This window comes from Trichoderma evansii, assembly GCF_050947405.1.
Source record: "Trichoderma evansii strain SZMC 28006 chromosome Unknown GGI43scaffold_19, whole genome shotgun sequence".
NCBI lineage: Eukaryota > Fungi > Ascomycota > Sordariomycetes > Hypocreales > Hypocreaceae > Trichoderma > Trichoderma evansii.
The window spans coordinates 215707-243235 of record NW_028145187.1 but is presented as its reverse complement, the minus strand read 5'-3'; the positions used below and the strand labels follow the sequence as shown (position 1 = coordinate 243235).

Sequence of the window (27529 nt, the reverse complement as noted above, 5' to 3'; positions counted from 1 at the left end):
CCTGCACTGTAACCTGCAACAGGGTGTGGCCGCCTGCTGGATGTCCTCTCAAGTCATGCTGCCGTCGCCTGATAAAGGCCTTTTTTTGCACAAAAAATGCAGTGAATCTCGAATCCAGACGGGTCACGAATTAATGCCTCTGCTCTGCGCCGTATTGGTCTGCCTCTGCAGCGCAAAGCTATGGGTACCCGCGGATGACGCGGATGGACGCAGCGCATCAGCCTTTGGGAGGCAAATACTTTGCAGTACAGTACTCGTATGGCAGATTGGGCATTGGCAGCAGCGTTTTTTAATGCTCGTCAGGCTCACGCTAGACGGCAGAGGCCACACACCCTTTGGCGATTTGTGCCTGGCCGCCACAGGTCGCGAATACGCAGCAGGCCAGCATCCGTGCCATGGCGGGAAAAGGCTTTTCATCCTTGCCTTCTGTCGTCGCCATTGCATCAAGTTTAGTAGATTGCAAGTCTAGCACGTAGATAAGGTACAGACAAGTAGATACGCGGCCGTAGTACATTGGCGGTAACTTTTGCGTCCGTATCTCGCACTACGGCGAATAGGACGGATCCCATGTACCGCCGCACCCAGTTGACGAGCGCCAGTACAAGAGCTGAACATCTCATCCTGTCGCATGAAACAGCCTTATCCGATTCCGGCCTCATTCCCAATAACCGAATCTTCCCAACGCCTTTTTCTCGTTCTCTTCTCGTCCATCCAATTGCCTCGCCTGGATGCCTATAACCGACTGTTCCAAAGTTCAGCCCGCTCCCCCCTGCCTTGCTCTGTTCGATCTGCTGCTGGCTGACTCTTGCTCCAGGCACGGAGGTACCTAGAACGGCATCCGAGCTACTAAGAATGGAACTCAGACCAGATGCTTCGTCATCTTGTGTAAAGGCCGCCTCGGACAGTGTGAGGCTCAAGAGCAGCCACTAGAAACACCGCCTCCGGCATGGCCCTGGCCGGATCGAGACTCGGCGGCAGCTCAGACTCTCCTGTGACGATTCTCTCGCTCACTTGCTCTCATCTTGTTTTGCAATGTATTTGTCGATGTCGGCGTGTCTTGCTGCCAATTCACTTACAATCTCAATGAAACGTACTGCGTACTCTCGTGTACATCCAAGGAATATCCTGGTCCAGCCATTGCCAGCAACAGCAGCACAGCAGTTCGTGGGCTTCTTCGCATACCGGGATGACTCCGACGAGGCAATTATCCCGTTCGGCGTACCATTTATCGCCAGCCCACCCTCCTGTACGTGATTTGCTGGCCACACTGTACGGTGTACATGTAAGCAGGGAAGCGCTTCAGCGTGCTCGATGCTCCCAATACCTGCTCGTACAAAGTCGAGTCTACAGTGCGTAGCCGCGTTCAACCACACGACAAAGACCGCATTACTGCTGTATATATCGTCAAAGTTGCCTAATAAACGTATCGCTGCTAGTACCTGTGCGGTAGAGTCGTTTGCTAGCAACTGACACACCCTTGCCATGCCATGCTCTGCCATATCTGGAGCGTCGCAGCCAATGCCTTGGCCGCTGCAGTGCACGCATGAGCGAGCGGAGCTATCCGTGGACCTCTTTTCTGTGGGCATCGGTTCCACAGACGATGTGCTTCAGGATGGCCGCAGAAGCCCAGAGAGCAAATCCCAAATCTCAGCGCAGAAGACGGCGAAATTGCGACCCAAGCCCAGGAATAACCGCTGGCGCAATCCAATGGCGTGGAGACAGCAGTGCTCGCGAGTAGTGCTAGCTGGTGCTGATAGCGAGTTAATGGTCGATTAGTCGATTATCGATACGCCGCTGTGCCCAAAAGCTGACTAGCGGCCAGGCTAGCAGCCGCTGAGCACTGCTCAGAAGTTCTGGCTCTAGTGGGCTCTGATCACGCGCTTGTCCCTTCTGGCCCTAGGCCATCTGCAGCGTGGCTGGGAGAATGCACGGTGCGAGCGCCTGCTGGCCCATGGCCGACTAATTAGAGGCTCCTAACGCCAGGTACCAAAAAGTACCTGAGCCGAGGAAAGCCTAACGCACTGGCACGGCCACTGTGTTTTGGGGACTGGCACGGTGCCACCACTTCTGTAAGCATCCAGACTCATACCGCACGTAGCTCTGAGTTACAGTTATTACTATCTTTATTACGGAGTGCGACTGAGTAGGGGCAATGCTTCAGCTCTGAGTTATGTCAGATAAACAACAATGCTTGTCAGAGAGCATGTCAAACTCACTGACGGATAAGCTTCGAGACTTCTACGGATGCTGGGAAAGGCTATCTATCCGCGGGCTCCACTGGGAACCTTTTGATAACGCTGCTACCTAGACGTACAGGCAGGAGGGATCTACTTCCCGATACCTGCCTTGGCACATTGCGTATAGCGGCTAGTGCGCTCTTGCCCAAGGGAACATCGAATGGGGTAACAGATACGGAAGACGGGACAACAAGCAATACGATGCAAAAGTCGACAGGTCTTTCCTTCCCATTTTGTGGCAATAAATCATGGAAGGAGCACCGAGAACAAGGCGGACATTGCTGCCGGCAGGAGCTAGCGACACGGCCGCTATTAGACAGTGTATGGAAGAGAACATCGGCTTCAAGCCACGACTAACCTAAAGCCTAAAGCACAGTTGGTTGCTGCGATCAAGTGTATAATAGTGAATTACTAATTTACTCATTCATTTTCTTACGTCCTACTAAACAGCTTTATAAATCAGAATTAGCTCCAGGCTCTTAGTCGTGCTGTTGATGCTAAAAAGCACTATCTACTCTTAAAGATCATACCCGGTAGCCAAGGTAGCTCAGCGCATACTGTATGTACTTGTACAAGCACCTACAGCTCTATACATGCCAGCACCAACAACTCGCTTAACCCAGGCATATCTTGGCCTACCTTATTTACTTACTTACATGAAATGATCTTCACCGGTCCCACCGCAGCCGGTACTCTGGCCTCGTTTCGAGAGCTGCTGCATTCACGGATCCATTTCTGCGGTGGCTGTGTTTGCTTCTCCATCTCCATCTCCTGATCAATGCGACGTCGTCTGGCGAGCCCATCTGCGGCCTGAGGCCTCGTGCATTGCATAGGCGCGCCTCCAGAAGGAAGCAAGGCCTGCTCTGCGCGACGATGCCACGGCCCAAGTGCAGTGTGGGTGGCTATTAATCTAACCATCTGGCTCTTGCCGAGCTATTGATGTTGGTTGGTCTGTCTGGAGTACCAGTGCAGGACGCAGGATTCCCCAAAGTAAAGATCATCTGCTAGCAAGGTGTTGCGTTTCTCTCTGTCACATGGTAATCGTACCAAGCCAATATTTCGTGCATATTCATGCATAGCTCCTCTTGGCTACTCATGGCTGCGAGCTTCGAGCTGCTCCATATCGTATGTTGGTGGCGTGGTTGCGTTCAAGAACAAAAACGCAGCTGCTTGCTCAATTAACAAGTGCAAGGACAAATCAAGCTCATTGAGCTGAATCTGATTGCTTCAAGTACAATTCTCGTTCTTCTCATCGCTTACGAGACACCGACACTCGATACCCGACCTCATCTATGTCTAATTATACTACGATGACGGAGAGAATTGGCAATCTTCTCTCACAATCTCCCTATCCTATATGTCGATCCCCAGAATCGAAGTGCTCGACAATAATTCCCAATTGTGCTTCGCCATTGAGCCTCATCTGCAGAAGATTTCGAACCTCGAGATGCGGCTGAGAGGATTTTTCATCAAATCTAAACGACGCATATTGCATTGACTCGATATGTGACCCTCGCAGTCATTTGCACTCGCCTTTCTAATTCAGTGGATGAACACATTACTTCGATCCGTCCGATATCAGGACAACGGTGCTTTCGTGACCTGATATTCATTGTTTCATCGTTCCATACGTTCTAGAAACAATTGTTGGTTTCTATCCATGCTTTAGGCTCTGATAGCTCTTGCACCAGATCGGCGAAGCTCGCTTGTACCTGAAGATTGGTCTGTGAAAATCTAACGGATTGACGTTGATCACAGAGAGGATCACGTACCTCGGTTCACCAATTGTGTCTCGCTTCATCGCGACGATACACCAACATAACCATCTCCAGCACACTCGCTGTCATGAATATTTGCTCCAGCATCGAGTGATGCCGTCAAACAAAGCCGTGAAATCAACATTTGGAGAAGCTGCCACCTAGGTTCTGGTACCTGAGAACCTGTTCCTATACTAGGAGTGAGCGGCGAGCCGTCCATCGTACGTGGGTCCCCACGCTGTGATCGGCTACAGTGTTATTGGCACAGTCACACACACACAAGCACGCTCTTGACGGCTATGCAGCCAGGCAAGACGCCAATGAGTGGTCTCCGGACAATGATCCGTTATGCGAACTAGGCCGCATGACGGAATGGAGCGTGCTGTACCAAGTAGACCACGAAATAGCAGCATATTCCTGTTATAGCCGTTTAGACGGCGCAATTAACGCTTGCTGCCATTCCATCATCGCTAACGGATCTAGCAAGGATCGAGCTATCGTGGTGTAAGTTTACAGCATCGCCGGCTTCAACACTAATACGCCAACCGTCGAACGCCATGTCCTTGAAACGATACGGTTCCAGAGATACCGAAAGCAAAACTTAGACAGACAATGAGGTCACCGAGCAAATAGAAAGAATTGATAAAAAATAAAAATAGAACCTGCTCCTGCGACCCAGGATCCAGAAGAGCTAGCAAGAAACGCACCATCACGTCACTTTTTGGCGAAAGAAGCAAAGACCTCCCAGCCCCAACCAAGCTTCTGTGATTTGATCGGCCATCCTATTACTGGACCCTGTTACTGGACTGGCAATGCCTCGCTTGAGCGACCATACCAAGCAGCGTTTCCAGACCCTTCACCACAGGCTGTTCCTGGACCCATATCAAACGAGGTCAGGTGCACAATGGTCTCCAGGGCCCACAGCTTCGTTACGGGTTAGAGGGTCGCAATTGATGCATCAATCCTCGGAATGCATGTCGGCATAGCGGCTCTGTCATTCGCTGATTCGCCCGTCTCTCATGCACGTTAACTGACCGACATGCTGCTAGCAGCTTAGGGATGCACCTTGAGTCACAGACAATATGGAGGCTTGGGATTCCCATCTTCGCTCAACCCTGAAACTGGAGCACAAATTTCCTCCGGATCCATCCATTTAGTGAAGACAGCGAGTACTAATTCCTTTTTGTGATGTTATAACACGTTCTAATAGTTTCCCGCATCGCTAGGATTGCATATATGCACGCTAATCCTGTGCGTGGGAGGCCGCCCATGTGATTGAATGAAATGGCTTCTTTATCTTTCCGATATGCAAGGACTTTGGTAGCTTTTTTTTTTGTTCTCAGCAGCCTGGGCAGATTTGCTTGTTGATTTTCTCTCAAGGATCCCTGATGCTGGTACTGGCTGTGTCGCCTGTGTTCACGCTGCCGAGCACGAGTCAATTTAGACGCTTATTTCTCACGGCTAGCTGCCCAAAACTTTGTGCTTGCCATTCAGTTAATCTTGTCTCAAACTCAACAGCCCTATGATGCCACTTACACGGAGAGCTTGGCCTATAAAATCTCCCTGCGTGATGACCCCAAAAATCTCCAATCTACACAAGCTCCTCGGTTTACCCCAACTCTCTATGGCGGGGACCCCCGGCCAGTTCTTTGGCGACTCCCCCGGACTGTGAACCTCAATCGGGCTCAGTCGCCTGCTGACCAGGAACCCTTGGTGTGGGCGGTCTGTGGTAGCGCTCTCGTACACCATCGTGATGCTACCCCTGTTTCCCCAGATTCCTTAGCTCTGGGGCTCCACGACCATGGAAAGATAGAATGGAGCGGGCGACGAGCCGCCGTGGGCTGGGCCATTTTTTTCGGCCGTGAACTTGGAGCAATTCGCGATTAGTTCGGAGATGTGGCGACCTTTTGTTAGAAGCTATCAAACCATAGCGCACTTATCCAATCTAACACTGTCTGTTGGAACACTGCAAAGTAAAGGCTGTGACCATGCCGTCACCCGGGTTTCCCGGGTCAAAACAGAGTCGCTTACACCCCTGTTCCAGCTCGACAGGAGACTGCGAGGCCAGCCACTGCCCTGCGATACTGGTATATTACGAGGGATGTACAAAGTATGTCCTACATCCACTTAGACCGCCTTTCGAAAGATATCCAGAGGCTCGCCGAGGGAACCGGCGGACAGCGGCATAGAAGCCGGCATTAGATCCTCTCCAGCTTTTTCAACGGACGTCGCACTCGTTTTCACCTTGAAGCCGTTTTTTTTTGTGTTGCGCCTCAATGGGTCTAGATGGCTGTGAACTGAGTGGTCCCTTGGAAAGCGGCCAAAAATCGAAGAACGACTATTCGGTTATTGGTTTAGCCGCATGTTGACAAAAAGGGGAATCTACCTACAGCGAGGATTTCCGCAGTGAAATATGTCGCAATTGGCACAGTATCATTCCGCCTTTGTTCTTCCTCTCTATTCTCTTTAGAAAGAGATGGAGTACTTGGTGGGACTAAGAGGTAAAAAAAAGCTCGCATGGTTTGCGGTATGCGGCCAATAATAGTAGATATTCACCCTGGACATTGCCTCAACACCATACCATGGAATCTTAAGCTCCCAACTGGCTGAAAGACAGTTTATACCCCCTTTGTCGTCATAAGGCACCTCCGCATTAGCGTTTGAGTTCCGCAGCAACGGCTGCATGAACCAAGGCCAACGAAGGAAGTTGGAGAGTGTCTTGACGCTCGAGGGAGGTCTGAGTCTGCCACGCCATGTCCCACGTGCTCGGTACAGCTCCGGAAGCTGGCTCTCTTTTGGCGTTTTCCATGGACACCAAGCCAATTCGAAGTGCTCGCGTCTTCAAGCGGCCGCAGACACCAAGCGGTGCGTAAAATCACTTTCCGCGGCATCAGTTGCACCATCGACGGCTGAGCATTACATTACGAACGCCACAGCACCACTGCGATATTAATCTAGAAACGCCACTCCCCATGGAACGCTGCACCGGCCCACAACGGCCTCCGGTACTATTTATGGTGGCGCCAGGGGCAATTCGTTCTGGATTGTCACCAACAGCGCAAACCCCCTTGCCACTGATTCGTCTCGCTTCCAGATTTCCTTAGGGCTTGTTCTCTCCCTCTCTCGCTTCTTCATGTTGTGATCGGCAGGTCACCTTCCACATTCTCGGGGAACTGCTTCCCAGCCGGTGGCGCTATTATACAAAGACCGGGAATGAGAAGGGCATTACTACACTAGCATCGTGGCAAGGGTGCAAAAAAGACAGATGAATGGCCATGGTCGGAGCAATTCTGCCATAGGGGAGAACCTCCGTATAGTAGGTCCACTCGCACTTCGGGCCTAACAGCAAAACCGCAACCGTGGTCCGCACTTGAACCGCGCGGACAAGCGGACCATCCGCAAAGGGCGCACGAGCTTCCGGCTTTGTTAATGGACACTGGTTGGCGCTGGGGCCGTTGCCTGGGGGAAAATAGTATTCGGCGTGTAAATACTTCGTATACCTCCCAACAACTGAGCTTGTGGCTCTTTTGTGATGTGGATAGGATGGCCTAAATAGGAACGAGTAATTGACTGGATACAGTATCAAGGCGCGTTGAGGTATGAGGTATATTTCTGCTAAGGTTGTCCGGGATGCTCTCACAGACCTGCCCATTGGAGTTGTGTTGATAGAGTGTTACAGAGCGCAAAGGGCTTAAGCGAGCGGCTAAAGAAACAAACAACAGGGAAAGTGACTCAAGCTACGGGATAAGGAGTTGGTAAAGACGGCATTGTTTGTCTGTTGTCTTCCCTTATCCTGTAGGAGGTTGTTAATACTGAAGATTGCTGCATCCTCAAGGAGCGGTAATTTTGACTTTTCCAGTTGGCAACTAAGAAGTCGTAACCACGCATTCTTTTGTTTGGTAGTTAGCATTTATACGAAGTATCGTTAGAAAGAGAATACCTGTGAATACATTAAGCTTGAAATAAAAAACATACCGAGTTTCAATATTATGAAAGGACTACCGATAACCCGCCGTGGGGCATTATACCACGTACTAACGCGACTCCAGTGGCATGTCACTGTTAATGGGATCCGGCGTGGTCGCACGTGGTAAATCTTTCGATGTTTTTTTTTCCTCCAATAGAGTATAGAGCGGGTACCGCATTGATGTCAAGTTCCGAAGCAATATATCTGACATGGCTGTATAGGATTCCGTTGCAACCGAAACACGGCAGTACTCTCGAGAGCAACATGTATTATTATATTCATACTTCTACAATAGATAACTTGATCCGTAAATAAAAGGCAAATAAATTGACTGGGATCAACACAATTCACCGTTAATACATGGGCATGAGTAAGCAGAAGAATAGTATTTTATTCTCCGACGCCGAGTGCTATTAGTAGTACGGCAGTACGGATATAAAAATGGTGGCCTGTGCGTTTCATGTTTTGACTCAGGGTAAAATTACCTGCCAGAATTAGGCAATGCGAATAGTAGTACGGTAGAAGAAGGAAAAAGATGACATGCTAGATTGTTAGAAGATAAGCTACACGTGCAGCAAAAGCTTAGTATCATGAATACATGTAGGCACCATCATATGATGTGATGGGTACCAGCCTATTTAATCCTCCTATTAGGCATAGGGAGCCCGGCATTCACCAGGGGCAGTGGCGCAATGTCCGTGCCTGTTTTGATAAGCTGCCCTGGCTAGGCAGACATTTTCTTTCAGGACTGTGATGTCTGATGTGGAAGGTTATGCGTCAGCGCTGAGATACCGGGCTGCAATGTGGCTGATTATTCTTCTGAAGCAACACGCATACCCGGCGATAACATGAATTTGATGGCGCGTCTGAAGCATTGAGGATACAGCAAAGCTTTTACGGCCAAGTCACAGGGTATAAATATGCCGTGCTCCACCAAAATGGCAGCCAAATCAATAGTATACTACTCACCAGAAACGGTAATATGATAGGTCTAGTATCTGCTGGTGCCTGCGCCCTTTTCCTCTCCAAAACTCTAAGCGCTTATTGATCGCCAGCGGGCATGTAACGCTAGATCTATAATGCAATCCTCAATCAGAAAAATCTTTCTCCTTTGCGGGCGCTGAAGAGGTGGCACACACCGGATCATCGCTGCCAAGATATAACAATTGACAATGGGCGATTCCGTCCTTATCCACCCTATGTGCTAGGAGTTGCATCCCGCTGTGCGAATAGGATTATGTTTTTATTTAGTATTTGGATAACCTTAAATCCGCGGTGAAAGCAGCCAACCATGTCTGCTGCTCCAGGGGCCGGCGCACATCTGTGGGAGGATTCTTGCCCCTGGGAGAAGGAATGCGCACATATATAAGTCAGCTTACACAAGATAGGGCGTACTTTGACAAAATAGGGTGTAAAATGATAGTCCAGGATATTTATAGAATGGTTTTGTCATGTATGAGGCTTACTGGATACGAAATACTTAGTCCTGCCACTATAGTTTTGTCATTTACTATGGTGGTGCTATCTGTCACGCCGTACATCGTATATCGCATTCGAGAACTTGAGATTCGCGGAATCTAGGCCATAACAACGGACGAAGCCGAAGGATCAGACAAGGGTCACGGCAGCTTTTCCGTCAATTAGATTGCGTTCTTCTAATCAGATATCCGTTGGCATCTTCAAGATTGGGCGTATGTTTCTGAAACAACAGCGTAGTCAGACGGATGCAAACTGAATCGCCGGCCCCACTATGCCGTTGATGCATTGGTCGCTGATGCCATGGGCCGAATCGAAACTGATCGTGTGCGCTTTCAACAATATCTCTTTCCTAAATCTTCAATAGATCATCCGGGAATATGCCCAACGACAGCGTCATCGTGATACAACGTAGCTTCTAGGCGCTGCAGCTCATATAATTTTATGTGGTGGTTTAGAGCCAGCTTCGGGCCTATTAATGAACGGGGCAGCTGTGCCAATTCAAAACGGTCTACTACGGAAGTTCGGCACCCATGTGGACGGGTATTTCGGCACTCCAATTACGGGGAGCAGGCATTGACAGCGCCCCTAAATTTTCAGATCAAGGGCAGGTCTGCTTTACGTAGCTCTGCAGTAGCATATTCTGGAGAGATCGTAAATGGACCGTTTTACTGGGAACTTAGCCTGCCCATTGGCTTGGCAGGTGAAATGCGGCTCCGCCACTGCTGATGAACTAACTCCTTTGCCCGTGAATACGTAGACGTGTAATGCTCATCTTCCTAATCGATGAAGATGCTAAGACAAATGAGGATGGTGATTATATTTTTCCGGGTCAGGATGAACGCTTCATGGAAGGGATGGGAATGAGCTGGGGTTGAAATGGTAAAGGGAGTTGAGGGGGGTCTCGGCCGAGAGTCTTATAAGAGGACGTTGAAGTTCGAAGAGAGAGTTACGAGATCGGCAGCCCAAGCTCCTCAAAGGTTGTGAACTCTAACTCAAGACAACTCAAGACTACCTAACAACAGACAAAGCAAAATGCGTGCCTCTCTCTTTGCTTCCCTCGCCGGCCAGGTGGCCATCAGCGCTGCTCTTCCCGAGCCTGCTGCTCAGCACAGCCCTCGTCAGGCTGGTGCTACTGCCTACGCCTCCAACTCTGGCGGTAACTACAAGCTCAGCTCGATTGCTGCTCCCGTTCAGGGCGCTGGATCTCCCGGCTCAGAGTCTACTTGGAACTTGAGCATTGATGACACCAGCTCCGGTTACAAGCAGAAGATCACCGGTTTCGGTGCTGCTGTTACTGATGCCACCGTCGCTTCCTTCAACGAGCTGTCTGCCAGCACTCTCAGCCAGCTGCTCGACGAGCTCGTGACTGGTGCTGGTGCCAGCTTCTCTCTGATGCGACACACCATTGGTGCTTCCGATTTGTCTGCCGACCCGGTCTACACCTACGACGACAATGGCGGCAACGCTGATACCGGCATGACTGGCTTCAACCTTGGTGACCGTGGTACCGCCATGGCCCAGATGCTGGCTTCCATGAAGGGCCTCAACTCCAACCTCAAGGTCTTCGGATCCCCCTGGAGCCCTCCTGCTTGGATGAAGCTCAACAACGCCATCGAGGGCAACACCAACAACAACAACCTGAACGATGGTTACTTGACCAACAACGGTGCTCAGTACTCCAGCTCCTTTGCTGAGTACTTTGTCAAGTACATCCAGGCTTACGAGTCTCACGGCGCCACCATCGACGCCATTACTATTCAGAACGAGCCCCTGAACAGCCAGGCTGGCTACCCTACCATGTACATGTTCTCGTACGAGCAGGGTGACCTCATCCAGAACTACGTCGGCCCCGCGCTGAAGAACGCCGGCCTCAACACCCAGATCTGGGCTTACGACCACAACACTGGTATGTATCGCACTGATAAACGTCTCTTTGATGAAGAAAAAGCTTGTTATGGCTAACACAAAACCATGTAGACCAGCCTGATTTCCCTGAGCAGGTCTTGGGCATTGCCTCCGACTACGTCGGTGCCGTTGCATGGCACTGCTACGCCACCAACCTGAACTGGACTGTCTTGACCACCTTCAGGAACCAGTTCCCCAACGTGGAGCAGTACATGACTGAGTGCTGGACCCCCTCTACTGGTTCCTGGAACCAGGCCTCTAGCTTCACCATTGGTCCTCTCCAGAACTGGGCCTCCGGTGTTGCTGCCTGGACCCTCGGAACCACCGCCCAGGACGGCCCTCACCTGTCCGAGGGTGGCTGCGCTACCTGCACTGGTCTCGTTACCATCAACAACGGCGCCTACACCTTCCAGACCGCCTACTACATGATGGCCCAATACTCCAAGTTCATTCCCGTCGGCGCCACCGTCCTCAGCGGCACTGGCAGCTACTCCTACTCCAACGGCGGTATCCAGTCCGTTGCTTCTCTCAACCCTGACGGTACCCGCACGGTCGTCATCGAGAACACCTTTAGCAACGACATCTACATTCACCTGACCACCCAGAGCGGCCAGGAGTGGAGCGGCAATGTTCCTACTGAGTCTGTTACCACTTGGGTCCTCCCCGCGGTTTAAAGCGCCTAATTAGAAGGAGAAAGAGTGGCAGATGGCCTAATAGTTTTTTGATGTATATAATTTATCTATAGTGGCGATGGCCGCAATACATATTCGCAGGGGTGCCTGCTGTTGAGTAATTGAAATGAATCATAACGTGGCGCCAATGTCCTATTTTGGATCTGAAAATAATGCCTAACTCGAGTAACTTGTGAACTATGTAGTTGTAGTAACAGCGTGCCTCATAAATGTGATGTGACTACGCGAGAAATGCGTACGCTTTAAAGGAGTAACAGAACTTGAACGAGCTGTGGTGAGCCCTTCCAACTTAGTTATGACTTTGACTGCCCAATATCTCTTGAGACATGATTTCGTGAATATAGGCACCCAAAGCTGGTGGTATATACATCTCTGTTCAGGTGTACTTGAAGGACACTATCAAGGTATATCTATACTCGAGCCGAAGGCAAAAAGATAGGGAATATTATAGCCATAAACACACGGCTTACTATCACACACACAGGTACAATTCACCAAGATGAGACGAAGTCAAACAAGGTAGGTAGTTATTCGAATATTATAATTATATCTATTACACTATGTCCATATCTATCGTAATCTCATTCATTACCTGCACCCTTTCAGTTAAAAGGATACTGTACTGATGCTTTGGGGTTGCTGCCGTAGCAAGAGTACATGGGATCCTGCTCTCCAAGGTAGCCAACGCACTTGTAGCAGTTGAGCACGGTATCCGGATCCCACTTCTTCTTAATGGCGAGAAGCTTCCCATAATTCTCTCCGAAAAACAAGTTCTGCCAGTCGGGCTCAGCCGGGTCGGCCTCATTCATATAGGCAGCTTGGACAGACAACGGAGCCTTGATAGCATCGATGGCCGCACGGGCGCCCGACATTATCAAGTTGGCGGTGGAATCAGGAGTACCGGGCTCGTAGCTAACACCATAAACCAGGTGCCACAATGTTTTTCGCCAAGCAGGGTTGGCACTGGTTGCGTTTGCTGAGTCGGGGGTGTTGAATGGGGCTGTCTTGAGGAAGAAAACGTTCACTCCAGCTGCCAGTGCCTCTCCAACCTGAACGCGAGCAGCTTCCAAGCCGTTAAGAATGCTGGACACAAGAGTATCAATCTTCTCGGAACTTTCGAAGTTGTCGACGGTGATAAGACGACTTGGGACCGAAGACGACAGACCAACTGCGGTATTCGGAGTGTAAAAAGTGTTTTGGCCGACAAAGAAGTCAGTCTCGCTGTCGAATTGTTGGTAAGTGTTCGAAATGACGTTGATGCCAGGGTGGTTAGATAACAGTGTGTTAAAGCTGGCCGTTAACTCCTTAAGGGTGGTCAAAGGATCACCATCAGCAGGCAGAATCTCCAAAAGTGTAAGAGACTCGGGCAAGATGTTATCATATCCAGCAACGCCGTTCTTTGTCCAGGTTTCCTGATCAGTTGCCATTGCTGTGAGAACGTCTCTCAAAACTGTATTCTTAGTAACGTTAGAGCTCGGTGGGGTTATAGTGGCGTTGAACAGCCATGTCGCCCACTTTGCTTGTGGGTAGACTTGAAACTTATAGTTGATAAGAACGGCGTATGACTGGCCACCACCACCGCGCATTGCCCAGAAGAGGTCGGGGTCGTTGCATTCGTTGATCGTTCTGAAGACACCATCGGCTGTGACGACATCAAACTCAATAGCTTGGTCCACCATCAAGCCCTTGGAAGGACCAAGCGGGCCGTGACCACCAGACTGACCGAATCCACCAGCGATACCAACAGTATGGCAGGCTCCCATAGTGATCATCATGCCATGATCGTTGAAGAATGCAATTGCATCTTCTGCGGTGACGCCTGCACCAATAATGCCGATATTCTTTTTGTTAGAAGCGGCAGAGCAATTATTGGCCGAAAAGGAAGATGCAAACGTCATGTTCTTCATGTTGTGAGTTCGCAGGCCGAGAGTATTAGCAGCAGCACTACGTCCCAGGTAGTCGTGTCCAGTGTTCTTGAGCACAATGCGAATATTATGCTGCTTGGCAAAAGCGACGGTGGCGCTGATATCGGAAGGCTCCGAGGCATCGACATAAAGGGGAGATATTCTTCCGAGAGAACACATCGACCCTTGAGGTGGGACTAGGCCGGGATAACAGTTCTCAGCACCACAAGCTTCCCATTGCGTAAACTGGGTAGATCCAAACGTAGTCTCTCGAAACGTTCCATTTCCATACTGTCTCAAAACCTCGGTACAGACGTCTTTGTTATAGTCTGGTGAGCTAGGGAAACAAGGACTTCCAAGCATAATTGGAGTCTTGAGACGTCCAGATACCGTCTTGTTGAAGGCATTCCATTGCTGAAGACTGGGCCAGCAAGCTTGGCCCGGCTGGCAAGTGAATGAAAGGGCAGCGGCCGGGGCGACGAAACTCGCCAAGGCGAAGAGCCCTGTGATCTCCGTGATATGCATGCTGAACCCTGAAAGAAAGTCAAAATATCAGTGAAGAGTGACAAGTGAGACTTTGAGCGCTGAGTAGACTTTCATGGAGTCATACCGGCGTTGATCTCTTATATATATGTATGCATCTATGTTTCATTCTTAGAAATCCTTCAGGCCGCCGTTGTGGAACTGAGTCAACTGAGCAAGTATTTACAGACAAGGGCCGAGAGAACGCAACAATGGAGCCATTCCCAATTACCTAAAGCTATCCCCAATCATTCTTTTTTGTCACACCGTTAGTGCTTATTTACAAATTCACTTGGCATGTTAGACCCTTGAATCGTTCACTTGTAGGAGAAGTATGGTCATACGAGTTTAGCTACAGTTGATAGTAGTAGTATGTAGGTAGTTGACAGGAGGATTCTGGTGTAAAGCCGATTCCGCGCTCTAGTGGGTCTATAATATCGTGCCCCCCCATCGCGATGCGATCCCTGTCTGCCGCGTGTCTGTGATTGGAAATGTGTCCAAGGGCCTAGTCTTTCCAAAAAGTTGCTAACTGGTCTCTCGTTCTGGCTAAGCCACTACGTTGATGACTCTCCCGCGACAATGTAGAGTCCTGAACGAAGCTTTGGAAATTTAAACTATAGCTGATTCACATATTAACAGCTCATTACAATAGAAAGCAAGCTCTAGATGAAAGATGATGAACTCATACAACGGCTTTAGGGCTTACAGCAAGCCCCGGCTACCTCTAAGGAGGCATCTATGCGAACTTACACAAAACGATAAGCTGACTGCAGATCGAGCATCAATGGCGGGGGCTGGAGTTCTGTCTAGCTATTGGTGGTCAATAGTGGTAACTGTTGCAGCTATGGACGGCCCGGGCCGGGACAAAGGAAATGTCAAGTGGGGGTTTCGGCTTTGGCGAGTCACCTGTTTGCCCATGAGTACCGACACCAGACACCAGACACCCAAGACTCAAGATGAGTCGAAAGCTAAATGCTTGGTGCAATGCTAATATGCCCTGCCAGCATTATAAACGTTGACTGAGCATGAACCTACGCTGGTATTACGACTTGAGCGCCATATATTCCATTATCGTTAATAACAAGACTTTAGTCTCACAAGTCGCCAGTTTTAATACTGACGTTTAATATGCCTTCCGATAAAAGAATTAGGTAATTCTTCGTGGCAGTAGACTCACACAGGTCGCTCATACTTGTTTTGTGTAGTTCACATCTCATATCCCTCAAAAACGTAATATCAAATACATTATGCGTGTTTAGGCTAAACGCGGACTGCCCAAAAGGGCTATTTGATCTCCAAATGAATACCGCATTTAACATTGCATGCATTCATCTATACAAGGGGCGTCCATTTCTGACCATCTCAGATTACCCATCATAAGCTAACTGTACGTGTGGACTGACCATATTTGGTACAGAACAGTTCAAAGAGCTTCTGGAAAGTCATTGATCCGAAAGATCATCCGACTGATGCCCCTGATCTCAGCTGATCTGTGCATACAGGGCGACCAAATAGTTCAGACTGCGCATGGGAATGGAAAATGAATATTGACCTAAACCAGCTGCCTTAGGTAATGATATTGGTATAAAAGCTTGAGTATAGGGAAATTTGAGTGTGTCCGTCCTGAATATACCTATATAGATATATGTAAATTATTAAGCTGCATAATACATATGCGATCTATAAGACTCTGTTTTGATCCTTTGTTTCTTGATAATTGATGGTTGAAGCACATTGAAAGATGCAATCGAGGTTTAGCATGGCGTAGTGCAATGGCTGAAATGGCGATCCTTCGATTAGCGGCATAGGTAGGGGTTCTCCTTGCACAATGCGGGCCAACTAAGCCTGCAACTGGATCTTTACAGAGGCGGAAATATAGGCCCTAATTTGTATTCCCGGGGGCCGGAAATATTACCCGCATCTCTATTACCAGAAAATCGGAAATACTGCTCCGCAATTTGACATGGGCTTTTTGCCAGCTATGAAGTTGTAAATACATAGCTTCATTGGACTAATAATAACATAACGACTCTAGAACTTCATCATTATTTAAGGCCACCGCTTTGTCAGGTTAGTGCTACATTGAGCTAGTATAATACACTTCAAGTGGTTAATATATCGCTGGAGTAAGCTCTATTGATTAGGCTACTCTCAAAAGTACATTGAAAGTGTTTCATCTTGTTTTACAGCGCAATCTAGCATCTGGATGATCACTTATAGTTTTATGGATAGATATTTAACCGAATAAAAGCTCAAAATGATACAGAATGGCATTGGGATGAAATGGGTAATAGTAATAGTGCAAAGCTATAACGCTACGGAGGCAACTTACGTTTCCACTTATGAGAGGAGCGGGGGCTTATGCCGTCTCTTATCAAGTACTTGTCAAATTCGGAGTGCATGCAATAATCGTTTCTATAAGCAAATAATAAGTATATTTATTCGTTCAATGCTGCCACACACTCTATCTCTACATCTGAATCCATTGGCAGACCGGCGACGCTCACACATGTCCTGGCCTAAAGCGGGTTAATTCTTCTGACTGTAGTAGATGAACAGCAGTACCGAGCACACTTACAGGAAATGGAGCTGAAAAGAACTTGGCATATCCCTCATTCATCGGTCCAAAGTTGTCCATTGTCGTCAAGTAGACGTTGACTTTGATGATACGTTTGAGAGATGAGTTAGCCGCTTCCAAAAGCGCAGATATGTTACGGATAGTTTGTTCCTGTTGACAGTGTGTTAGTGTATATAAGTTCTTATTTCTGATACAAGACTTGCTTACGGTACGATCCGTGACTGTGCCTTCAATGAGTTTGCCCGTCTTGGGGTCGATGCCAATGTTTCCGGAACAATATACAAGGCCATTGTAGACTTGAGCCTGCGAGAAAAGTGAAATAGGTGCCGGAGCGGCGTCTGTTTGAACAGGCTGTGGGCTAGGCATTTTGTTTATTTTTCCCAAGAGTTTTGATGAACTAAGTTTATGAAAGTTGTTTCTGATGAAAGATAGACCTGTAAGCTGAAGGTTTGTCTAATGCTCTGTCTTTTATCTTCCGAAAACTGTCGAACCAGTTCGTGTGTTGTTTTCGAAGTAACAAGCAGAGTTCAGCTCTTGTTGTCAACCCCCGCCCCAAGGGCGTAGTAGCGTCAATGATTCCATACTGCTCCCTATCTCGGACGCCATTTTCAGATGCTCTTTTCTATCTTAGGTAACCAATTTGTCATCGGCAATGGAATATCCGGGGCACCACCGGTGCCGGTGATAAGGATCTTAGCTAATTTAATAATCATGCTGAATCAGCAATGCCGTGAATAGCCTTTGATCCCATCCACCGATGGCGCTGGCCTTTGAACGATGCAGCAGCTAGTCGTTTTCTACTTGTCACTCATTGGTGGCAAACCAATTATGGCGGAGAGTTGATTTGATCAAGCAGCGATTGGATAGTCGCAGCGCTGTGCGACAACTAGAATTGTCAAGTACCTATATTAGCTAAAGTCGATTACTAGAGGAAAATCTCGAACGACAGAAAGTCAAACTTTTTTCTTGATTCTTTCAATAAATTTTATTTGATATACCATTAAGAGATTAATTATACATCAAACATTTATAGAGCTAAAGCTTGTTTCACATCGTCAATGTCCAACTCAATGGATGCTTTCAGTTCTCCCAAATTCGGGAGAGCATTTGGAGAGAAACACTTCATGTTTAAACCAGGTTTCATCCATTTAAACCAAGGTTATTAAACTACAACATATAAAGAATTGTATTGAATACCACAACTAACGCTACTCTTTAGGATCTTATGGAGGATATCCTCGTCCAGTGCGAGATGCGTTACGCTCCGTCCAAGATGCAGTACAAGCTGAGCCAGATAACTTTGTCCGATACATGTATCCGGCCAAAGTAGATGAAGTTCGTGAGCTAATTGCCAACCATATACACGCTGCCGATGCAGATGAAGTTGTTTTGGTCCCAAACGCAACGACGGCGCTAAACACCGTGCTTCGCAATTTGACCTATCAACCAGGAGATATGATTGCTTATGTACAAGGCACTTATGGAGCAATTGAGAAGACAGTGGATTATCTTGTGGAAACTACACCTGTAGAAAGCATTCGCGTTCCATTTGATCCTACCGCGGATGATGATGATACACTCGTTGAGGCGTTTCGATTGGTGTTGCAAGAGAACCATGATCGTATTCGTGTGGCCATTTTTGATACCGTTATGAGCATGCCAGGGCTTAGAATGCCATTTGAGCGACTGACTCAGATATGTAGAGACTTTGGAGTTCTAAGTGCTATTGACGGAGCTCATGGCATTGGCTTAATTGATCTGAATATGGAAAAGCTTGGAGCCGACTTCTTCACGACGAACTGTCACAAGTGAGTTTTTTCTTCAATGACAGCTTATTATCTGAGAGGTATAATGGCTAACTCCAACGCAATATTTAGATGGCTGTTTGTGCCACATACCTGCGCCGTTCTATATGTTGCCTTAAAGAACCAACATCTCATGCGATCTTCTATTCCAACTTCGCATGGCTTTCAGCCACTTCCCGAAATTCTACAGAAGAAACAATACATAAGTCCATACGAGCTTCCAGCATCCAAAAACCCATTCGTATTTCAGTTTAGTTATACGGGCACGATTGACAATGGGCCGCCGTTATGCATCCCCACCGCGCTTCGTTTTAGGCAAGACATCTGTGGCGGAGAGGAGGCTATACGGACTTATTGCCTGAATTTAGCTCGAGAGGGCGAAAAACTCGCCGTTGAGATACTACAGAGTCGCCCTTTATCCATACCGGAGACAAAGCGAGTTGCTTTTGCCAATGTTCGTCTTCCTTTGGAAATTGCATCATCTGTCGTGGAAGAGAATGGGCATTCGGTTCCCCTGTCGAACGTGGGCAAAGTCATTGACTTTATTCTTGAACGTCTTGCTAAGGATTATAATACATTTGTGAATATCGCTTTTATCTCGGGATCATTATGGGCAAGATTCTCGGCTCAAGTGTACCTTGAACTGGAGGACTTTGAGCATGGCGCGAAAGCTTTAAAAGAGCTTTGTGAGAAGGTTGCCAATAAGGAGTACAAAGAATTGTAAATATATATATTATTTCTTCTTAGCATAATACTCTATTTGTATAATTTGAGCTGTTGTCACTTTTTTTTCGCTAATTAAAGTATGAGTCAATTCACTATTTCACCCGCAGAAAATAGCCGGGCTGGAACTTATACTGCGTGTATTATTTCTATGGCTTTACCGATCACAATTCTTGACATTTACATACAGCGAAACTGTGCCCAATTTATTTTGTTCCTATCAAAGTGGTGTTTATTTAGAAGCTGGACTCGTTACCATAAGTGATCGCGGGAGCTTCGCTCAGTCTTTGCCCGCTCGGCAAGTCCGGAAACCAGTATAGTTGCGCCACTTACTTTGCGCTGTTGGCCTTTTCACTCCATTCTTCTATAGTCAAGACCTCGTTCACAATAGTGGGCCAGATAACTTTCTCAGCGACGTCTTTCAGCTCAACTGAAAATCCAGCGGTCGCATCGCTTCTAAAAATGAGGGTTAGCTTATCAGCACCTTAAAAAAGTTATATGTATCTGTGAGAATACGTACATGATTGTGACATGATATCCCCTATGATAGTATCTCTGTTAGCTACTATATACTGGAGGTTCGAGTTTGGAGACTTACGATTCAACTGCGTAGCGAGCAGTAGCTTCTAAACATGTGTTTGCGACCATGCCAGCACAGACGACGTGCGTAATATCTCGTTGGCGAAGTTGAAAGTCAAGATCAGTATTGGCGAAGGAGCTGTATCCATTCGTAAGTTATGACGAATTTTATACACGAAATAATACGGAGAGCCGATGAATTACCTGCTGTTCCAGTGGCGCGATACAATGGCATCGCCATTGCTACGATCTGGCTCTAGCCCTTTGTAGATTTCCGCACCGAAGCTCCCTGCTGCGAATGTCTTCGATGCTTGGATTCTGAGTTGGCTCTTTGACATATGGTGCCAGTCGTTAAATTGGCCCTCTTCGTATAGTTGGTGCTGGCAGTAAAAGATAGGGATATGTCTACTTCTTGCAGCTTTAACAAACTTTTGAAGATTGTTCACTGTATCGGCAGCCTCCATACTGGCCTGGAGAGCAGGATATACCTTGCCCTCTGAATGCAAAAAGTCATTCATTGGATCAATCAAAATGAATGCTGTTTTCTCTTGCATTTTGTCGATTAAAATGTTTGATGCTTGTGCTTGATAATTGATGAATAGATGATGCTTGTGAAATGTGAATTCGAGAAAATTAGACTGAACTCAGAAACCTTTTATAGAAAATTGGATTTGAGGTTAACTGAGGTACGCAGAGGAACTATGCTAAAATGCCATGCAAGCCCATGCATAGCTTCAGAATCCCCCAACCGTTTGCTTCGTCATCAAAATTTGTCAGACAGTAGAGCTACTTCATTTAATTTCATCGGCAATACAAAATCTGTGGAGAAAATTGCGTTGTTTATCTCCGATGTATTGTCCTGCGGCATTACTTCGTGAAGTTTAAGGACAAGAGCTGGTTTTGCGGACTTGTTAAAACACCGCATATGGCCGAAGACCGCAAAGGGCCGCAAAAGACCGTAAAGTAAGTCCGCGGAAAAGACGAGAGGGGAATATTTCCTTTTTCTCCCAAAAGGGATGCTTTGAAAGCATGGATGATTGAAAGCAGTAATAGAAGACTGTCGAAGCTGACGCGATTGCATTGACAACTACTCTTCACTGAATTTCTTGGTAGCTAAGACTTGATCATCTAAGCTGTTATAACACTGACTAATTCACTCCGCCATTTGCGAGAGCATCAGCATTGAGTCTTCTTTTTTATATTTTAGCTACCAAGACTGCAGACACTCTTGTATTCTATTGGGAGTAGACTGGGAAAGGAATGCGACTAAAAACACTTCATTTTGGAAATGTTTTGTGCTGCTTATGTCCTGTTGAACGCAGCATTTATTCATCAACTGACCTCAATTCTCAGAATCTAAGAAGTAATGAGTGTTTTATATCGCAATATCACTCAGTAGCACAATTCTCCAGCCTCATAAATTGAAATTGGCGAAGTGTTGGAAGAGATCTCAAGATTAGCTTGCGTACATTCGGAGGGTTATACACTTTCTACTTATCTAACCTATCTAGGCTTACATTAGTCATCGGCCTAAAATGGATTCACGCCCTTCGTGTCTCCATGTTTCCGACCTTCTGATATCTCTGCCGACAATATCCGCGGAGGATCAATAATCTTGTCTGCATAGCACATATCCATTTCTCTTTTTGGACGATGACCAATCCTTTAAGTGGATTCCTCGTTAATATCACGAAGCTGATTCCATCTATTGACTTGAGGAAGGTATTTTGGACAAGCCGATATCGGTTGTAATCGATATACTTAAGAACTCGGCAATAAAAGTAGGAACAACTTAGATAACACTATCAACCGTATATTTCTTGAAGCTTTTTATCACAGAAACTATTCCTTTACTATTACTAAATTATCAAGATGCCCATTTATCATTTTGAACTGGCTACCAAGCTCACCCAGACCCAAAAGTTGGCTCTGGTTCGTACCATTACGGATTGGCATTCAACTACGTTCAAGTCACCTAGGTTCATCGTAAACGTTCGCTTTATCGATGTTTCTCAAGGCCTTTTCGCCGATTCTTACATTGGTGGTACTCAAAGACACCTTAATCGTCTCTTTGTCAGCCTTCGCAGCGGCGCCCGCAGTCAACAAGCCTTGGAAGGCATGGCCGACAAGCTAGAGAGTTTTTGGAATGAAACTGTTGGAAAAGAATCCATTACAAAACAGCTTAGAGGGGTTTTTATCATGGGAGAATTAGATGTTGCGAAAGAAGGAGGATTTCATCTCCCGCTAGTAAGTTTGGAGCCATGAACTCGCAGGCTTACGTACTTACCTTAATATAGCCGGGACATTTTGAACAATGGGTGAAGGATAACACTGATGAATTTCACCGTTTAGCCGCAGAAGGCGACCCTGATGCAGCACAAGTTGTTGAGGAGATCAAAACCCGACCGGAGTTTCAGAAGTAAAGTAGCGGTATTATATGATGCATCTGCCATAACAATACATTGGTGATTTAGGGCGATATAGTATTAGGTAGTATAACAGAAGAAGTCAACATTTCATACCTCGTCATACAATATTGTATGACTATTGAGGTTGAATTGAAACTGTATTTGAAAGATGTCCGTCTACCTGGTTTCAAGTGCTACATACTGTAAAAGCGGAATTTCCACTTGTGAGGCTCATGACTAAGCGCAACCTCCGCGCCTCTTGTTCAACCAGGTGTCCGACTTCATTCAAGTATAAGAAAGGTAAAGGGGTCATACTAATACAGATACAGTCTCTACTACTTCAACCAGCAACAGCCTACCTGTTTTAAAGAAGCTACTATACACGAGGCATTCCCCCTACAGATGAAACAATCTGCGAAATGTTGAGAATATTTATTAAAATTCGAGATCCACCTATTGCCAAATAAGGTCTTTGAATTGCACTGAGAGATGATTGATCACTCCATTTATTGACATCGCCCTCAGCATTAATACATGTACCCAACTGACTCCTTCATTTTTCTGGAGATGGCGTTGACAGCACTAAATAAGGCCCTGCAGCTTAGTGGGCCTCCTAACTAGTAGTGGGCCAGCGCACATGTCAAAGCATGTGAAAGCGATCAATTGAGATCGATCTGGGGCCTTTTGCTCAAGGGCTCCAGCGCCACTTGTTGCTCTGAAAGACGGTATATAATAAGGTTCGAAATGGTCTACTATTTTTCTGTAGTAGAGCTTTATATCTCATTCAATACTCCATGCGCTGGCCTTTTTCGATTGACAACCAGCAATACGACGTAGTACGAACCTGCTTACGAAACTTCTCACCGAGCCGAGGCACGGAGAAGTGATAACGAATCTGTCAATTTTCGCCGACTAGGCGGGTCATTCGGTGCCCAACAACGCGAGTCCCATCCCAACAAAGCCAGATGAAGATCTATTATCATTTTGACAGCCTTTATCAATCCCAAGACGGCACATGAATGCTCAGCTCAATTCGAGTGTGAACCAAGTGCTAGAAGATTCAACCTCTTCAGTTAAAACTACATTTTATTTAGTCTTCTCCGGTCAGAAGTATTAGCGCTAAAACTTTTACTATGATTGAGAAAAAAGACTTTTTTCCAGGCTTCAGCCCCTTGTCAGGGCAGGTTTACATCCGCCACCCTGATGCAGAGAGCGATGCTGTTGAGCGTCCAACTGATCCCAGAGCCGTTCTCATCTATTCCTGGGGCGATGGACAGCCCAAAAACTTGATCAAATATGCAGATGGATACAGAGATCTCTTCCCCTGCTCAACGCAGATCGTCGTGCTGGCTCCCATCTCAACAGCCATGTGGTCAAACCTTGACCAACGCACCCAGGCTATGAGACCTGTAATTGATGCCATCTTTCCCAAAGCATCCAATGACGACGAAGTCACTGAAAATAGGGAAGATCGTGTGCTGGCACACATCATGTCCAACACCGGCGGCATAAACTATGCTGCAACATTGAATGCCTATCGTGCCGTTCACGATAGACCAATGCCGCATCACCTTTTGGTCTTCGACTCCACGCCTGGTAGTGTCATCATGACGCGCGAAAACCTCGCTCGCTGGTCCCGTGCAATGGCGCTGGGAACTGCAAACTGGTTCCCCTGGCCATTTGCCGTGACGCAAACTCTTTGGGCCGGTTTTCTCTGTGGAAATCGCGTGCTTGAGTGGGTTATCGGAAAGGAGCCTGCTCCAGTGTTCAGCGTGAAGGCGATTATAGACCCATATTATGAGACCAAAGATACACGACATCTATACATCTACAGCGAGGACGACGACTTGATTCCGTACGAAGACATAGAAGAGCATATTGCAGAAGCAAGAAAGAGAGGGTATAAATCTGATAACCACATGTTCAAAGGAAGCGGACATGTGCGACATATGCAAATGTTTTCAGAAGAATACTGGGGCGCTATTCGAACATCATGGAATAGAGCAACGAGCGAACCTTCCGACAGAGCGTAAAATATTCTTCCAGGAAGTGTAATAGTTTAACATGGGCGTACATTGTTTTGTATAAAGTAGCTTGCGTTGCAAATACCTTTTCTAGCATTTTATATAATCTCTAGATTGGACTCTGTTCTTAAATGGCATCCGTTACTACGGTTTCTTAATTGTATTAAATACTCCCCTAAGCATTATCACTGTGGAAAATAAAATAAAAATAGCACATGCATATAAATTTTCTCGAAAGTGCTTACAACTAGATATATCAGCCATATCCAATCTGGCGATCGATTTCCTTCCTCGATTTCCAGGGTATGAACAAGAAAAGCGGCCTACGCCTCTTACAACTGTCTTCAGAACCAACTAGTGGTGAAAGGGTCGTTTCTTTCTGCTTTCGACAGGCTTGCCTAATACTATAGGTAGCGGCTAAAATGCTCGTATTATATGCAGGCAAAAATGAAGGAATGCCAAAAAGAGGTTTGAAGTCTTTTATTTCTTTCCCCATCCAGAAGGTTTACTATTAGTTCATACAATAGTATGTCTATAATTCAGTTTAAATTCTCCCAGAATTTCCTAAGTAGGAAATAGTCTTTACCTTTATCAGACAATTGCTATAAATAGTAATTGCATTGGTTTGCGTGGCCATATTTATTGCTTCATATGGCAATTGCTGATTTCAGCTAGGTGATTATTAATAACAAAGCAAACATCCAAAGTCTATAGTCCAAGTGCATTGATCTTGACGCATTAGATAATCTAGGGAATCTTATTTCACCTCTTACTTTTTCTCTTTGCTCTTTCACAGCCTTCCTTATGTCATCAGCCTAACGAACCACATACCTTCAACGGTGCAAGATTGTGTATATTCTTAGGCACAAAATAGCAACCACACCTTTCTCTCTCTTTTCATACATAGATCTCTACACTCTAACGTATAACGATGAACCCAATAAACAATTAATAAATCTATTTCAATGTATATACGTAAACCGCTACTTACACGACGTTTCTTGTACATAAGGTGCTGACGATATTTGTCCAACTTATACAGCTGCTCCTCTATCTAGGATAACACTAGGACTCCACCGATTATCATATTACAGAAGAATGAATTACCAATAATGAGATTTGGAGCTCAAATAGGACCGTTTGGGTAATGCAATGCCATATCAACATACTGTGTATTCCTAGATTCTGACTCGGTCCTAACCTCGGTTAATTTAGCGCCCAGGTATGTCCGCACAAAGTCGGTAAGTAAAACGCGAAGTCTACTTAGATTCTCTAGCAATAACCGGATCGATCTAATTAAGTGGCCGATAGCTAGAAAACTCGGAGGCTCGGAGACTCGGAGGTGTCCCACCCACTTTGGTCATGAGAACTACATGCGTTGAAATGAGGTTATACTCGCAATAGAAAATAATCCCTCCAAATGGCCCTGCTTCTTTCGCGCGAGTAAGAGAAGGATCCGCTTTTACGCTCAATGACTTATAGGAGTACGGAGTATACGGTGGCATACGAAGTAAGCTCCTCTCATAAGCTCTAACATGCTGTCATGTGGGAAGAAGGGGGCCACGACTGTAAATCCTGGCGCATATGCGGGCGAAAGCCATGTAAAATACCTAATGAAGCTAGTGAAATAGTGTATCATAACCATAAAAGAGACTAGTTATTTTATGTGATTCTAATGGTGGTAGCGAAGGTCTTAATTTGGTTATGATACCACATCCAGTAGCATTTCAATGAACATACTTTAGTGCTAGCAAGGATATTGCAGGGGATGTACTCCGTAATAGCCCAGGAAAATCTTGCCCATTCTAATGAGACACCAATGAGACAGAGCGTCGCGTGAAGAGAGAGTACCAAGCGGGTCGTGCCATCCGTTGCACAATCAACAAGCTTTACGAAACTCATATTCATCCAACATCCAACGAGAAGCTTTCGACAAGTTCCCTACGCAAGAGCTACGAAATGTTTCTCGATAACATTGCACGTATGGGCAGCAACTCAGAATTTTACACCCTAGATCACTCGCAAATTGTTCGTGAGGCACGCGGTTAGCAGTAGTCTCTCATACGTGATACACGCTATTAACCGCCAGTAAGCGGTAGCTCTCTTCTAAATTTCGAACGCTTTGCCTAGACGCGAGACGTAAATTCAAATAAAATAGGCTTTGCTTTAGTACTTGACTGAATTTCATAAACATACACTTGTAATAATTAGTCACGGCGAAAACAATGTGATTATCTTTTCTATGGCAAAGCAGATTTTCTTCCCAGAGTCATCAACATTCTATAAATAGTAGCAATAGAAGGAAACAAGACATCTATTCCCAAGGGGTAGATCGACAAGGAAAATTTCCGAAACGTGATAAAAAGCCGATATATGGGGGTAAAACCATCCGGCTTTTAGGAAATAGAGCACATGGTAAAGGAAGACTCGAACTAAACTCGCGTTGTTGGGTCGTACTTGATAGGAGAGCGAGCATGAAATCTACCAAGAAGACTGGTATAAGCTGCTACGATGATGATAAGTCACATAGGTGACTCCACTGTGGTCTGCTTAACCGCGTGACGTAAGTTGGTTACGAAAACAGGGCGTTCGGTCTGGCTATGTGGAGTAGTAGCTAGTAATGTGTCCCCTACTCATTGAGTGCACTATTTTCTCTGGCTCTTTCGAGGATACCTATCATATTTACTGTGTACACTGATCGAAAATCGGCCTTCTCCTGAGTCATGTAAGACATTTATCTGCTCGCCACTGTAACAATCAATGAATTCTAAGACTTTGGGAGCAAAAATACGATGCATGTCAAACGCCTTACCAAGTCTATGCAACCATATGGGTATTGCTGCCCCTGGTTCCTTGATGGTGTCTCAACTGCGGACTTCTCAAGAAGGATCCGGCCTAGGGGAGTTTGAAACTAGCTTGTTTACGCACTCAGGCCAGCATATTCCGGTG

The 27529-nt window shown here is 46.6% G+C and overlaps 8 protein-coding genes across 8 annotated transcripts; 5 read left to right on the top strand and 3 right to left on the bottom strand.

The window, feature by feature from the left end:
• Positions 1-1482: 1482 nt before the first annotated feature.
• GGI43DRAFT_386345 (uncharacterized protein) lies at positions 1483-1967 on the top strand (the record flags this gene model as incomplete). Its single annotated transcript, XM_083203779.1, has 2 exons — positions 1483-1760; positions 1823-1967. The coding sequence occupies 2 exons, from the start codon at positions 1483-1485 to the stop codon at positions 1965-1967; spliced, it is 423 nt and encodes a 140-aa protein (XP_083057823.1).
• An 8505-nt stretch (positions 1968-10472) lies between these two features.
• On the top strand, positions 10473-12019 carry GGI43DRAFT_424631 (glycoside hydrolase family 30 protein; the record flags this gene model as incomplete). Its single annotated transcript, XM_083208398.1, has 2 exons — positions 10473-11346; positions 11418-12019. 2 exons carry the CDS (start codon positions 10473-10475, stop codon positions 12017-12019), a joined length of 1476 nt encoding a protein of 491 aa, XP_083057822.1.
• A 553-nt stretch (positions 12020-12572) lies between these two features.
• Positions 12573-14477, bottom strand: GGI43DRAFT_429288 (uncharacterized protein). Its single transcript, XM_083209090.1, has one exon. It carries the CDS (start codon positions 14464-14466, stop codon positions 12640-12642), a length of 1827 nt encoding a protein of 608 aa, XP_083057821.1. The 5' UTR covers positions 14467-14477; the 3' UTR covers positions 12573-12639.
• A 2424-nt stretch (positions 14478-16901) lies between these two features.
• GGI43DRAFT_429284 (Endoribonuclease L-PSP/chorismate mutase-like protein) lies at positions 16902-17582 on the bottom strand (the record flags this gene model as incomplete). The annotated part of the gene is made up of 3 exons (XM_083209089.1): positions 17249-17582; positions 17042-17191; positions 16902-16982 (listed from the first exon to the last, which is right to left on the bottom strand). The coding sequence occupies exons 1-3, from the start codon at positions 17405-17407 to the stop codon at positions 16902-16904; spliced, it is 390 nt and encodes a 129-aa protein (XP_083057820.1). The 5' UTR covers positions 17408-17582.
• Positions 17583-18111: 529 nt separating this feature from the next.
• Positions 18112-19570, top strand: GGI43DRAFT_424629 (PLP-dependent transferase; the record flags this gene model as incomplete). The annotated part of the gene is made up of 3 exons (XM_083208397.1): positions 18112-18199; positions 18261-18849; positions 18919-19570. 3 exons carry the CDS (start codon positions 18112-18114, stop codon positions 19568-19570), a joined length of 1329 nt encoding a protein of 442 aa, XP_083057819.1.
• A 241-nt stretch (positions 19571-19811) lies between these two features.
• On the bottom strand, positions 19812-21146 carry GGI43DRAFT_429278 (cysteine hydrolase family protein). Its single transcript, XM_083209088.1, has 4 exons — positions 20353-21146; positions 20168-20287; positions 20090-20110; positions 19812-20025 (listed from the first exon to the last, which is right to left on the bottom strand). The coding sequence occupies exons 1-4, from the start codon at positions 20700-20702 to the stop codon at positions 19899-19901; spliced, it is 618 nt and encodes a 205-aa protein (XP_083057818.1). The 5' UTR covers positions 20703-21146; the 3' UTR covers positions 19812-19898.
• An 874-nt stretch (positions 21147-22020) lies between these two features.
• Positions 22021-22578, top strand: GGI43DRAFT_429274 (uncharacterized protein; the record flags this gene model as incomplete). Its single annotated transcript, XM_083209087.1, has 2 exons — positions 22021-22395; positions 22446-22578. 2 exons carry the CDS (start codon positions 22021-22023, stop codon positions 22569-22571), a joined length of 501 nt encoding a protein of 166 aa, XP_083057817.1. The 3' UTR covers positions 22572-22578.
• A 693-nt stretch (positions 22579-23271) lies between these two features.
• On the top strand, positions 23272-24770 carry GGI43DRAFT_412106 (TMEM53 family protein). The gene has a single exon (XM_083206807.1). The coding sequence runs from the start codon at positions 23690-23692 to the stop codon at positions 24587-24589; it is 900 nt and encodes a 299-aa protein (XP_083057816.1). The 5' UTR covers positions 23272-23689; the 3' UTR covers positions 24590-24770.
• The last annotated feature ends 2759 nt before the right edge of the window (positions 24771-27529 follow it).

What these genes read in the sequence shown, in the direction of transcription:
- GGI43DRAFT_429288 (XM_083209090.1), bottom strand. Translation starts at nt 14,466, where the DNA reads ATGCATATCACGGAGATCACAGGGCTCTTCGCCTTGGCGAGTTTCGTC.
- GGI43DRAFT_429278 (XM_083209088.1), bottom strand. Translation starts at nt 20,702, where the DNA reads ATGCAAGAGAAAACAGCATTCATTTTGATTGATCCAATGAATGACTTT. An exon ending in TCGCGCCACTGGAACAGCAG is followed by an intron (nt 20,288 to 20,352) that starts GTAATTCATCGG and finishes GAATGGATACAG; the next exon opens with CTCCTTCGCCAATACTGATC. An exon ending in GGATATCATGTCACAATCAT is followed by an intron (nt 20,026 to 20,089) that starts GTACGTATTCTC and finishes CCTCATTTTTAG; the next exon opens with AAGCGATGCGACCGCTGGAT.
- GGI43DRAFT_412106 (XM_083206807.1), top strand. Translation starts at nt 23,690, where the DNA reads ATGATTGAGAAAAAAGACTTTTTTCCAGGCTTCAGCCCCTTGTCAGGG.